The sequence below is a fragment of the Sorex fumeus genome, unplaced genomic scaffold, assembly GCF_029834395.1.
Source record: "Sorex fumeus unplaced genomic scaffold, SorFum_2.1 ptg000042l, whole genome shotgun sequence".
In the NCBI taxonomy this organism is placed as follows: Eukaryota; Metazoa; Chordata; class Mammalia; order Eulipotyphla; family Soricidae; genus Sorex; species Sorex fumeus.
Genome location: NW_026606099.1, coordinates 5,924,266 through 5,937,330, shown reverse-complemented (window position 1 = coordinate 5,937,330; position 13,065 = coordinate 5,924,266). Strand labels below are relative to the sequence as shown.

At 44.2% G+C, this 13,065-nt stretch overlaps 1 protein-coding gene across 2 annotated transcripts in view; it reads left to right on the top strand.

The window, feature by feature from the left end:
• The window catches only part of LIMA1 (LIM domain and actin binding 1), a 117,070-nt gene that overhangs the window by 101,377 nt on the left and 2,628 nt on the right, over positions 1-13,065 (top strand). The window contains exons 8-10 of one of the 2 annotated variants that reach the window (XM_056119930.1): positions 2,494-2,551; positions 2,719-2,828; positions 12,605-12,738. In XM_056119930.1, coding sequence (XP_055975905.1) covers positions 2,494-2,551; positions 2,719-2,828; positions 12,605-12,738 — 302 coding nt within the window. The remainder of the gene's footprint in view (positions 1-2,493; positions 2,552-2,718; positions 2,829-12,604; positions 12,739-13,065) is intronic. The other variant, XM_056119929.1, reaches the window with a different exon arrangement.

Below are 13,065 nucleotides of genomic sequence, written 5' to 3'. Positions count from 1 at the left end.
AAATTAATTTGTTTTTGTTTGATTTTTTTCAGTGGTCTAATCAGGGAATACTCATACTTTCTATTCAGGGGTCACTTTTGGTGCTGTTGTGCACCAGGGATCAAACTTGCCTTCCACAAACAAAGCGTATACTCACCTGTTGAGCCCTCTCTTTGGTTCTCTTAAAAAAATAAACTTTAAGGGGGCTGGAGAGATAGCACATCAGGTAGGGTGTTTGCCTTGCATGCAGCCGACTGGGGTTCGATTCCCAGCATCCCATATGGTCCCCTGAGCACCGCCAGGAGTAACTCCTGAGTGCAGAGCCAGGAGTAATCCCTGTGCATTGCCAGGTGTGACCCAAAAGCAAAAAAAAAAAAAGAAAGAAAGAAAGAAAAAAAGAAACTTTAAGAGAAAAATTATCTGACCAGCAATATAATTTCTCCAAGTACCCCAGGATAATTGATCATCTGGGAAATACTTATTGGATTGTTCCTGTATCTAATTTCAATTTTCCTTCTTAGTTCTCTTCATGCTGAACTGAATCTAGAATTGTGAACTGTACTGGAGGATCAGAACATTTTAATTATAGCCTAAAAGGGCATCAGTGCAACTGAATCACAAATTTGGGTGTAGGCGGAGGAAAAGGGGGATAAAGATAGTACACGGTCTTAAGGCAATTATTGCAAGTTCATAAATCCTCAGCTGCTTTAAAATTTGTGGAAATATTCCATCTCAGCTATTCTTTTGACTGTTTACCTCATTTCTATTAACCAGTATCTATGAGCTAATTGAACTTTTTACAAGAGGACATTAGTGCTAGTGAGAAACTGCCTGGAATGGAATATTTTGTAGAGGAATTGTTCTTTCCTTTCTCTTTGGAGTGAATCAGTGTTTTCTTTTAATGTTTGAGCAAATTATTCTGTGCTGTCCCAGCTGCTCCTGCAGTGCGATGATGTCATGATTGGCACTGAGCGTGCCCTACAGTTTCAAGGTGACCAAATTGGAGATGAGAGAAGAACATACTGGGATAGATGTCCCTTCTCATTCCATAGCTATTCATGGCCATCTGCAGCTTTAAGGAAGTTTATTTTATATCATTAAATGAAATAATGCATATGAGATGACTATTCCATATCTAGCACATAGTCAAAACTCAGTGTTGACTATTATTATACTGGTGTTTTCGGGGGGGTGATTTGGGAGGAGCTGGGGTATTACCAGTGGTGCACAGGGGCTGTTCCGAGTTCTGTACTGAGGATTGCTCCCAATGGTGCTTGGGAGATTGAACAGCATCAGGGATCAACCCCGAGGCATGCACTTCAAACCAGAAGGCTAGCTTCCCAGCCTATATACTGGTTTGTTTCTTATACCATGATAAAATAATAAAAAGAGAATAGTGGAGGAAACAACCATATTAATTCAGATGCACTCAGCCAACAATCCATGATAAATGTACTCAATATTAGGCATTTGGATATAAATGCCTACCCTCGGGGGCCCTGGATGGGGGCCCTGGACGGAATATCAGCTGGGAGATGCGGCAGGAGTAAAGGGATTGTCTGCAGCTCCCCCGTCCCCTAAGCCCTTCCTTATCTCTGTGGCCATAGTTCTACAGGGGCTTCCCTGTGGGAGCATCGGGCAACCACACACAGCGGGGTAAAAGGAAACTTGTTCCATAAAATCCCTGACATCTGAATGAAAGCTGGTTCCACAGAGTGCATTTTGGGTTACCTATTGATCTGTCATGATTTTGAGTAGGAGAGAGGACACCAGGAAGTCCTGGAGAAACCAGGAAGGAGAGAAGGCTAGTGGAACATTCTTCTATTTAAGTTTTGTGGCTTCTAACGGGAAATACACACCTCATACATTAGATCTGCCATCTGGTTAAATACTACCCTTTTATGACTGAGATTAAAAAGCAAGACAACCCTTGAAGATGACGCCAGAGTTTGGTTTTAGGTAAATTTGTTTTATGGCTATCAGTAGAGCCTTTGTATTGGCAAATGTGTTTCAGCAGAATGTATTTGGTTGTGAAATAAGGAATTAGGAATATAATTCGTGTATGTGTTATGTTTTAAAAAAAAAAAGAGTGTATATAAAGATGTTGTCTTGCCCAGGAGAATTACGGTTTTATAGAGAAGTACTTTGCCCTTTCTGGTATGGTGTGATGTGTGTGTGTGTGTGTGTGTGTGTGTGTGTGTGAGAGAGAGAGAGAGAGAGAGAGAGAGAGAGAGAGTTTAGAGAGTTTAGAAGTTCTTATGTAAAGGGAGATGATGCAGCTTTTGGCAGCTGAGTGCGGTCTGTTTCTCTGTTACTCTGTAATTGAGAGGCATGTTAATATCCTCATAAAAGACATTTTGCTGCCTCTTGTTGAAATGCTCAGCTGTTCTGAGGCCATTGTTCCCCCTAGGCATCCACTGACTTACTGCAGTCAGCAGGTTTTTATGGCATTAGCTGCAGTTTGCTCTTTTATTTTTAATGTGATTCTGAATCCCCCTGTCTCTTTTTTTGTAGGTTTCTGCAACTGAAACTAGCCCGCCTGTCCGCTCCCCTCCTGCTGACAGTGATTCCCGTAAGCATTTGTTCTTCCATCTAAAGGATGAGGTTTTTATTGTCATCTTGCATTTGGTTGGAGACGTTGTTCCCTTTACTGACAGTGCTGAGCAAGTTCATACTCGATCCTGTAATTTAGTTCACTGTCTTTCACTTTATCCTATAAAATGTCCTTTTCTTACGAAGCAGGTAACGCTCAGGTTAAGAAAGAGGCCCAGCAGTCTGTTCTTCAGAAGCCACCAAGTCCAGATGCCAGAGCTTCGAATCTTTCTGAAATTCCTCTCAAAGCAGTGAAGGTATGGTGACAGCTCCTCCCTGAGCCTAGATACTGGTTGGTAGGTTATGGTGCCTGCTATCATTATGTTTATTAGAAGCACGTTTTGCTTTCCTGGGATAAAATAATGCCAGTGCCAAGTAAGAGCACACTTGAGTTCCATCACTTTCCCTGGAAATCTTCTTTGCCTTGGTTAGAACTTTCAGAGGGGAGGGGAGGGGGCAGGAATTGCTGACTAATATCCTGATTTGAAATCTGAAAAGGCTGGAGTGATAATATAGCAGATTGGGCACTTGCCTTGCACAGACCTGACCCGGGTTCGATCACTGCACTCCATGTGATCCCCGAGTTCCACCAGGAGTGATTCCTGAGTGCAGAGCCAGGAGTAAGCACTGAGCATCACTGGGTTGTGACCAACAATTTCCCCAACCTACCCCCCCCCCCAAAAAGGGAAGGAAAAAAATCTGATCTTATGTGGTTTGGGGCATTTTTTTGTGTGGGAGGAGGGAGAATCTAAGTTCATAAATCTGTGAGTGGGTCAAAGAAAAAATGGAATAAAGGAATTATGAAAAAGCTGTTAGACTATTATCAGCTCATAGGGAGAGGGGGAGAGGGAGCAAGCGGTGTTAGTTTTGTCTCCCGGGTCTGAGAATTTTGATCACAACACACTTAGTGGTAAACATGTTTAAAGAATGTGTATGCCATTGTAATGAGGGGTGGCCAGATCATTTGTTATAAAAATCAGCATTTAAAGGCCAGAGCAATAGTGCAGAGGGTAAGGCACCCGGCTTGCACATGGCCAACCCAGGTATTATCCCCAGCATCCCATATGATCTGAGCACTGCCTCGAGTGGTTCCTGAGTGCAGAGCCAGGAGTCACCCCTGAGCATCACCAACAAAAACCAACAGTGAAAAATGGGCATTTAAGTAACACTTATGCTAGGGTAGAATATTAGGTAATTAATCACTTGATCCCTTGATATCCCGTTACTCACTGTTACTCATAGATAATTAATATTAAGGAGTATATGAAAAATATATGATATTTTCCCTAGGGGAAAAAAATCAAAGGATTTTTTTAAAAGTCAAATACAGGGGGCTAATTGTACAGTGGGTAGTGTCCTGCTTTGCCTCAGCTGACCCATTTTAATCCCAGCACCACATGTGGTCCCCAAGCCTGCCAGGAATGAATCCTGAGCACAGAGCCAGTAGGCCCTGAGCACTGCTAGGCTCAGTGCTGAACAACGAGTGGCCCAAAAATCCAAAAAAAAAGTCAAATCTCATTTTAGTTATTTAGTAAGATTGATTTGGTTTTAATCAAATGCTTTGCAAATGCAGTGCAAACCCATTTGGGTTAATAACCAAACACACTCAAATTTTACTGTCTTTCCTCTGATGCTCTTCAATACTTGGATTTTTTTACTTTCAAAAGTATTAACATTTAAGAGAAATGCGAAAGGTATAATTAGGTAGAAGGCATTTTGAAACACTTCAACCTTATGCACACATTTGTTTTGCTTCTAACTCAACTGTGTGTACATTTGGTCACTTTCTGGAAACTCTAGTGTATGAAAGAATGAAAAGAGGACTGTCACTGTCACTGTCCTCCCGTTGTTCATCGATTTGCTCGAGCGTTCCCAGTAACATCTCCATTGTGACAATTGTTACTGTGTCTGGCATATCGAATACGTCACGGGGAGCTTGCCAGGCTTTGCCGTGCGGGCGAGATACTCTCGGTAGCTCTGCCTCCGAGGGGGCAGAGGAATCGAACTTGGGTCGGCTGCGTGCAAGGCAAACATCCTACCCGCTGTGCTATCGGAGGGAAAGGAGAATTAAAGAGTGGATTCAAAAGAGTTTAAGGAAGATAAATTTTGCGTGTAATAAACATGAAATTTTTATGAGCCAGGCAAGTTGTACCACTGAGTTTCGTTCCTGGCCCCGACATGAACATGTAAAAGAATTTCAGATTTCTGAGGAGAGTGAAGTAGCTTGAAAAGGAGCGAAGGGTGAAGAAAATAGCAGAGGAAAGCCGCGAAGGGAGAAAACTACGTTGCAGTAATTGAATCTGCTCATTTCTTCAACATGACCTTGAATACCTTAAATCTCAGGCATTGCTGCCATCAGCCCTTTCTTCCCTTTCTTTATTCAGTATCTGGAATCCAACAAAGTAGCAAGTGCTGGGTACTGGACAAGATTGGGGGAGGGGGGTGGTTAGTTTTCTCTCCAACAGCAAAACTGCCAAGATGTGGGTCCCTGGGTTGTGGCTCTGGATATTCTAGCTAGCAGTGGTCTGACTTAGCTATGGATTCTGTGTGATTTAGAATTCTAGGAATTCTGTGACTAAGAACGAAAACCTGTTCTGACTTTAAGGCATAGCTGAACCTTTTTGTTGTTTGATTTCTGGGTCACAACCAGGGGTGCTCAGGGGGAACTTGTGTGGTCAGAGGGATCAAGACCAGGTCAGCGGATATTTGAACTCTTAACCCAGGCTTGTTTTTCTTGCATCGATTTCTCGACCAGAATTCCTGGTACTAGCTTGACCTTTGAGATATCTCCAGATCTAGGCAGACTAAGGAAGTCACAGGAATGTACTTCCTGTAAGTCTTCCGAAACAGCAAGAGAGGAAGTGCAGCTAAGTTTCCCTCTGCACCTGCTCAGGATCTGCTTTGGCCTTTGGCCCTGATCTCTCAGCTGCAGAACTAGGCAACCTTCATCAGACACTTGAGGCTTTACACGGTATTAAAACTGGAGTAAATTTGCCTTCTCAGGGTCTGTCTAAAGTCCAACGTTCACAGTGATCTCACTGTTCAGAGCTTGGTCTGGAACCCAGTCATATCTGCATTTTATTTAAAAGAAGTTTCTTTTCTCTTTCTCAGAGTTACATTTTATATTCTGTAGGCAGCATATAGATCCCTCGGTAAATGCGTAGAGGAAGATCTGCTGGCATAACTGGTGTCATCAGAGATCATGCAACAAAAGCTGGTTCTCCGTTTGGGGAAATTACATACAGCTAAAAATAAGCTTGTTCACTTAGAATAGATTTTTGGTTCCCACACATTCTGGAAATGCTGTCTCTTTGTTATTGAATATAGGACATCTGAGTCTGGGCAGGCTGACTGAAAGGGTTAGTGTGCATACATGAGAGCCCAGGTTTGACCTGGCACTGCATGGTCCCCTGAGCTCCACTGGGGATGACCCCTAAGCTTCATTCAATTTTTAAAAAAAGATTAATTCAAGCTCAATTTTATTTATTTTATTTTATTTTTTTTTTTTTGCTTTTTGGGTCACACCCAGCGATACTCAGTGGTTACTCCTGGCTCTGCACTCAGGAATTAGTCCTGGTGGTGCTCGGGGGACCATATGGGATGCTGGGAATCGAACCCGGGTCGGCCGCGTGCAAGGCAAATGCCCTACCTGCTATACTATCACTCCAGCCCCCAAGCTCTATTTTCATTGAGAACTCAGACTCAATTCATTTCAAATTTTAGCTTCATGAAGTAAGAAAAAAAAAAATAGCCTCCTCTTGAATAGGAATAAGAATCTATATAGTTCGATCAAGCCATGTGGCTTGATTAGTGAGACTTGATGGCACAAAAGATTGCAGAATGAAGTTACAGGTTCATTCTGAAAGAAGGGTATTCTTTTCAGAGCTCAGTGTGGACCTTGTGAGAAAGAGAAGACTTTTCTATTCAAGACTTTCAGGATCAGGGTCAGAGCAATAGCACAGCAGGTAATGCACTTGCGTTACAAGCTGCCAATGTGCTGCTCGATTCCCAGCATCCCGTATGGTCCCCCAAGCACCACTAGGAGTAATTTCTCAGCACAGAGCCAGGAATAACCCCTGAGCATCAAAGGGTGTGACCCCCTGCAAACAAACAAACAAACAAAAAAGGTTCCAGGATCAAACCTGGGCTTCCCACAGGTAAAGCTTATGCCTTTCAGTCCAGTGAGCTGTTCTCTGGCCCTAAAATTTATGGGGGGTTTATTGTTGCTTGGATTTTCTTTGTTTGGGGGGGGATTGGCCATTCAGCAGTGCTGGGTACCTTAATGTTGCCAGGGATCAAATCGAAGGCTCCCACTTGCAAAGTCCACCCTTTGTATTATCTCTTCAGCCCCAAGAATCTAGAATATTTTCTCACTATCAGCATTATTACTGCTTTCCCAGAAGGCTAACCTTTTCTCTACATGTAACAGTTTATTTAACATGTAATGGGGGTAAGATGTAATTCTCATGTTTAAGGCCCTGAGTTTTACCACCAGCACTAACACCCAAAAAAATATGAATACCCCCAAAATTTTCAAAAAAGAGTTTTACGGAAAGTTTGGGAAAGGGTTAAGGCTGTGCAAAGCCTTCCCAACTATTTATTGTGTGATGAAATTTTTCAGTATAATTAACTAGATATCACTGTCACTGTCCTCCCGTTGTTCATCGATTTGCTTGAGCGGGCCCAGTAACGTCTGTATCATGAGACTTGTTGTCACTGTGTTTGGCATATTGAATACATCACGGGTAGCTTGCCAGGCTTTGCCGAGAGGGCAAGATACTCTCGGTAGCTTGACGGGCTCTCCGAGAGGGGCGGAGGAATCGAACTCGGGTGGGCCATGTTGGCTGCGTGCAAGGCATAACTAGATATATTGCAAAAAATTGAAAGAAGGGAACGAAAGACATTTTGTGGTGGTCCGTCAGAGGAATGGAGGCCTGACGTCAGTGCAGAATTCTCCTCTGATTTCCTGCAAGGCAGGAAAGCATCACTGTGCTTGCCAGCTGCTGCCTCAACCCATCCCACATCCCCACACACATACATATACATATATGGCCCAATTTAAGCCTTTATTCGACTAAAAACTTTATGTAAGTCAGTAGGGTGAGACAATATAGATGAAGCTATGGAAATACAATGGAAACAAAGCTGATCAATATAGAACCTGAGCGATCCCTCATACAGGAAAGACCAGTAGGGTTTATTTATGTTACTTCATTCATTCTCGAATATCCCAAAGATGTTATCTACATATTTTAAATTGCAACAAAGTGAAGACCAGTTTGTTTGCAGTGCTGGAGTGAGATTATTTTCATTTTCTTTTTTTTTTTTCCTTTTTTATAATTTTATTTATTGAATCACCGTGAGAGCAGTTGCAAAGCCTTTCAGGTTTAAGTCTCGGTCATACATTGAAACACCCATACCTTCAACAGTGCCCATTCTCCACCACCAAAAACCCCAGTATACCCCTATCTCTCACACACACACACACACACACACACACACACACACACACACACACACACCCTATGGGGCAAATGATTTCCACATTACTCTCTCTCTATTTTGATTACATTCAGTATTTCGACACCAGACCCACCATTATTATTTGGGATTTTACCCCAACTCTCACATATGCTGAAAAGGCAACAGTAGACAATTTGTTTTCTATTGCTGCTTATGAATAATATATGATGTTGCAAGGCCACAGTAGTGACCTCGAAATTTTGGAATTCTGAAATCTTAACAATTAAATCTGGAGGGATTTCTGCCAAAACCTGCTGGGTTCTGAGATTTGTTCCTGAATCTCTTGGATTTTGGCCATTAAGCAGCTTGATCAGGAGCCAGAAAGGCCATTAGTTGGCAGTAACTCGGGGTCTTGATGGCGTGGGGAGGAAAGGGCCAGCTCCTCTGCCATCCTATGAGGCCCCTCATGTCTCATCACTGCGGGCCCAATCCAGAGTGTCCAATGACCTCTAAAGGATGGTGGCCACCGAGCCGCCAAGGTGGAGCAGGTGGAGGGAAAACACCCTTTCCCCCCCCCCGGGGTGGTGATAACCCATTGCGGGGACCGGACGCATCTCTGCCGAAAGCCACTGGGTTCTGAGATTTGTCTCTGAGTCTTTGGGATCATGGCCATTAAGCAGTTCGATCAGGAACCAGAGAGGCCTTGCCTCCAATTATATAGCTGAGCCTGAGGTGGTTTGTGGGTGTGTCTCCCACACTTTTGTCCGTTTACTTTCTTGGTAAACTTTGCCCCAAGGTTTTGGGGTCTGGCCAAAGGCACAGCAGCAATTTGGGGGTATCTGGAAGTCTGAAGGCACCATCAGGCTGCTGATGCAGTCGCCTCACAGGTACAGATTGACCTGCTGGCGGCACCATACCCCGGATTATTTTCATTTTCATTTAGGTTTTCATCTGCTCTCTTCCCCAAAGATGTGCCTTTTGTTATGGAAATCTAGCATTCCAGAACATAAAACCACACTATTGATTTGGGAGTTGGGACTTCTGAGGTTTTTTTTTTTTTTTGCTTTTTTTGGTGACACCCGGCGATGCTCAGGGGTTACTCCTGGTTCATGCACTCAGGAATTACTCCTGGCGGTGCTCAGGGTACCATATGGGGTGCTGGGAATCGAACCTGTGTCGGTCATGTTGGCTGCATGCAAGGCAAACGCCCTACCCTCTGTACTATCACTCCAGCCCCGGGACTTCTGAGTTTTAATGTTAATTCTGCTACTGACTTTGGGAACTGACAATACAGTTGGTTCCTTGGTACATTAATTCTACATGTGAAAAATGGTGAGGGGAGATTTTTTTAAAGCTTACTAATTAAAGAAATACATACTAAGGATTAATTATGTTTATTATCCTAATCTTGGCAACATTTCCGTGTGGCTCTGCCAAGTCTAAGCATGCCATGAAGTCAGGGCAGAATGAATGCCAGACCCACCATAATGGCAGAGATTTTTGGGTACTGACTATGCTTCCTGTTGTCTGCATAGACATGGGGGCAATTACAGAAAAGTGGCTGAGAGCCCAGAATAGAGGAAATCAGGGGAAGGCCTGGTCATAGCCCCTCTGACCCAGCATTTTATCACGTTGGGATCTTCTTATCTTTATGAAACTCTAAGTGCCTTTAGGGCAGCCACTGCATGAATCTTAAATAATAATGAAAATGGGGACTCTTCCTTTAGGAGACCCTTTCCATAACCTTGGACCTTCCCTGCCTTCCTTTCCCTTTTCTTAAAATCTTTTCTGGGAAAAGAATACTAATATTGAAAATGGTTTATATTGTATTACTGTAACTCAGGGCTTTAGCGATAGCACAGCAGGTAGGGCATTTGCCTTGCACGCAGCTGACCTGGGTTTGATTCCTCCGGCCCTCTCGGAGAGCCCGGCAAGCTACTGAGAGTATCCTGCCCACATGGCAGAGCATGTCAAGTTCCCCGTGGCGTATTCGATATGCCAAAAACAATAGCAACAAGTCTCACAATGGAGACGTTACTGGTGCCCGCTTGAGCAAATTGATGAACAATGGGAGAACTATAACTAAAATATGAAAGCTTGTAACTGTATGTCACGGTGATTCAATTAAAAAAAATTTAAATTTAAAAAAATGGTTTATGTATAAAAGGAGGTGGAAAGACTAGAGAAATAATATTGTGGTTAAGAAAATTTGCCTTGGGGCTGGAGTGATAGCACAGCGGGTAGGGCATTTGCCTTGCACGCGGCCAACCCAGGTTCGAATCCCGGCATCCCATATGGTCTCCTGAGCACCGCCAAGGATAATTCCTGAGTGCAGAGCCAGGAGTGACCCCTGTGCATTGCCGGGTGTGACCCAAAAAGCAAAAAAAAAAAAAGAAAATTTGCCTTGCTTCCAGCTTGCCCAGGTTTGATCCCCATCACTGTGTATGATCCCCCAAGCACCACTAGGAGTGATCAGGAATACAGAGCTAGGATTAAACCCTGAGCACCACCAAGTGTGGCCCTCCCAGACCAACAACCATGAATTGGAAGGGCTGGAAAGATAGCTCAAAGAGCTGAGCACATTTGTATGCAAGGAGGTCTTGGTTTGATCCCCAGCAACTCGTGTTCTCCCAGCACCTCCAGGAGCTACTCCTGAGCACAGAACCAGAAGTAGCTCTAAACACTACTGCAGGGACTGGAGCCATAGCACAGCAGGTAGGGCGTCTGCCTTGCACGCGGCCGACCCTGGTTCGATTCCCAGCATCCCATAGGGTCCCCTGAGCACCACCAGGAGTGATTCCTGAGTGCAGAGCCAGGAGGAACCCCTGTGCATCGCCGGGTGTGATCCAAAAAGCAAAAATAAATAAATAAATAAAAATTAAAAAAATAAACACTACTGCAAATGGCCCCAAAACTAAACAAACAAAGTGAATTAGAATTATGAGAATCTGACAGGCCTGACAAGTTGGTGAGGTGTGTGAACGCTATTGATTTGCTGTCAAGAAGGAGGAATGACTTTTCACTGTGTGGGTGAAGGCTCCACTCAGGAAAGCCATGGTGGGTCAGGCATGGGAGCAAGCGATACACTGAGAATTGTTAGGGAGAGACTCTGTGTGTGGGAGAAGGCTCATTCAAGCTTCCTCCCCTCGGCCGGGAGAGGCTTCAACCTCAGGTAACTGAGCGAGGCTGATTTTGCAACAACTGGCAGTTACTTGGGAAAAAAAAATGTAGGACTAGAGAAATAGTACAGCGGGTAAGACACTCACAGAGCCGGGAGTAACTCCTGGGTATTGCCAGGTAAGGCCCCCAAAGAAACAAATATCAAAAACAACAAATGCTGTGTATTCACTGAAGGTTCCTGCTTGTCTCTTCCAGCTTCCGCTTCCTGCTCCTGGTACCTAATTTCTGCTCCTGCCTTCCACTTTCCTCCTAATGTGAGCTCGAGTTTCAGCTTTCTCTCAGGTTCTCCTTTCTAGTCCCTGGGCTTCCATCTTCTCAGTGTGTCATCTGTGTGTTGGTAAAGGAGGCTTGTCACCTCCATTCCCTTTAACCAAATGACATCAGTGTTCTCTTTCGCAACGTCATCATTTCTATCTCTTGCTCTGTCTTCACTGACCAGAATGATTACGTAGACTCTTAAGTCTGGTGTTAAAATCACAGGGGCTGGAGAAAGAATACAGCAGAAAGGACACTTGCCTTGCACACAGCCAACCCAGATTTGATCCTCGGCACCCTACATGGTGCCCTGAGCCCTTCCAGGCATGATCCCTGAGTGCAGAGCAAGGAGTTATCTATCCCTGAGCACCGCTGGGTATGGGCCAGAAGCCACAACATAATGCTAACTCTGGATTTCAAATAATGTCTTCATGAGAAACATTTAAGCTATTTAAATGCCTTCCTTATGCTTAGAAACTAGGTCGCAACTGGTAGACTTGAATTCTTTAAAGTTTTCTTTATAGGATTCTAATCCCAGGAAGAGAGATTCTGTTACTGAAGCACTCAGTTCTGCTCTTTCATTTTTTAAGTCTCTGGTGCTGCTTGGGAGTTTGCCACTAATTACTTATTTTAATGTCTTTGGTTTTTTGGGTCACACCCTTGATGCTCAGGAATTACTCCTGGCTCTGCATTCAGGTGGTGCTCAGGCAAACACCCTACCCTCTGTTCTACCCCTCCAGCCCCTTCAGACTCTGTTCTTACAAAATGTTTGCCCTACTTTAGCTTGGTACTTGAATCAAACTTCTTTCTTCTATGTGTGATGACATTTTCTGCCCACAGAAACATTTTATGTGCAGTGTGTGTGTGTGTGTGTGTGTGTGTGTGTGTGTGTGTGTGATGTCTTGTCTAAGACTTTCTCTGCAGTTCAGCCCTCACCCTCCCATCCTGAGTAGCTTAATGCAGCCAGTTTGGCAAGAGAATTCAAGAGCCTCTTGGCTGGTAGAACTGAAATGGGTAAAAGGACTGTCCAGGTAGGGAGTCCTTAGATAACAAAATTAACCCCCAGGGCCCCTCTCCACAGTCTGAGCCATCCCTACCTATCCTAGTTTCAAAGGTTCTCTTCCCCCTTTTCTAGAAGTTCCAGGCCCCTGCCAGAGAAATCTGTGTGGAGTGTCAGAAGACCGTCTACCCGATGGAGCGGCTCCTGGCCAACCAGCAGGTGTTCCACATCAGCTGCTTCCGTTGCTCCTACTGCAATAACAAGCTCAAGTAAGCCAGCCCCAAACGAGCTGTCTCCTCTCCTAGCGTAGCCGCAGCCCCCGGAGGAGGCTTGGCTGTGGTACTAAAAGGTGCCCTTGGAAAGGTTGAAAGTACCACCAAGTGGCAAGTGTTTTCTAGGAAGTGGCCTGGTCTTAGGAACTTTTTGGTATGGTGATATATTCCAATTTCTCAGTGTGGATTCTAGGACAGACACTGAAATGTGGGTTGCAGGTAAACTCCCTGGACCAAGTCGGTGGAATGTTTTCCCTTGGTATCACAGAATCATTAAGTTAAGAAATCTCAAGTGAAGTGGGCAGGAGCTATAGTATAGGGCTG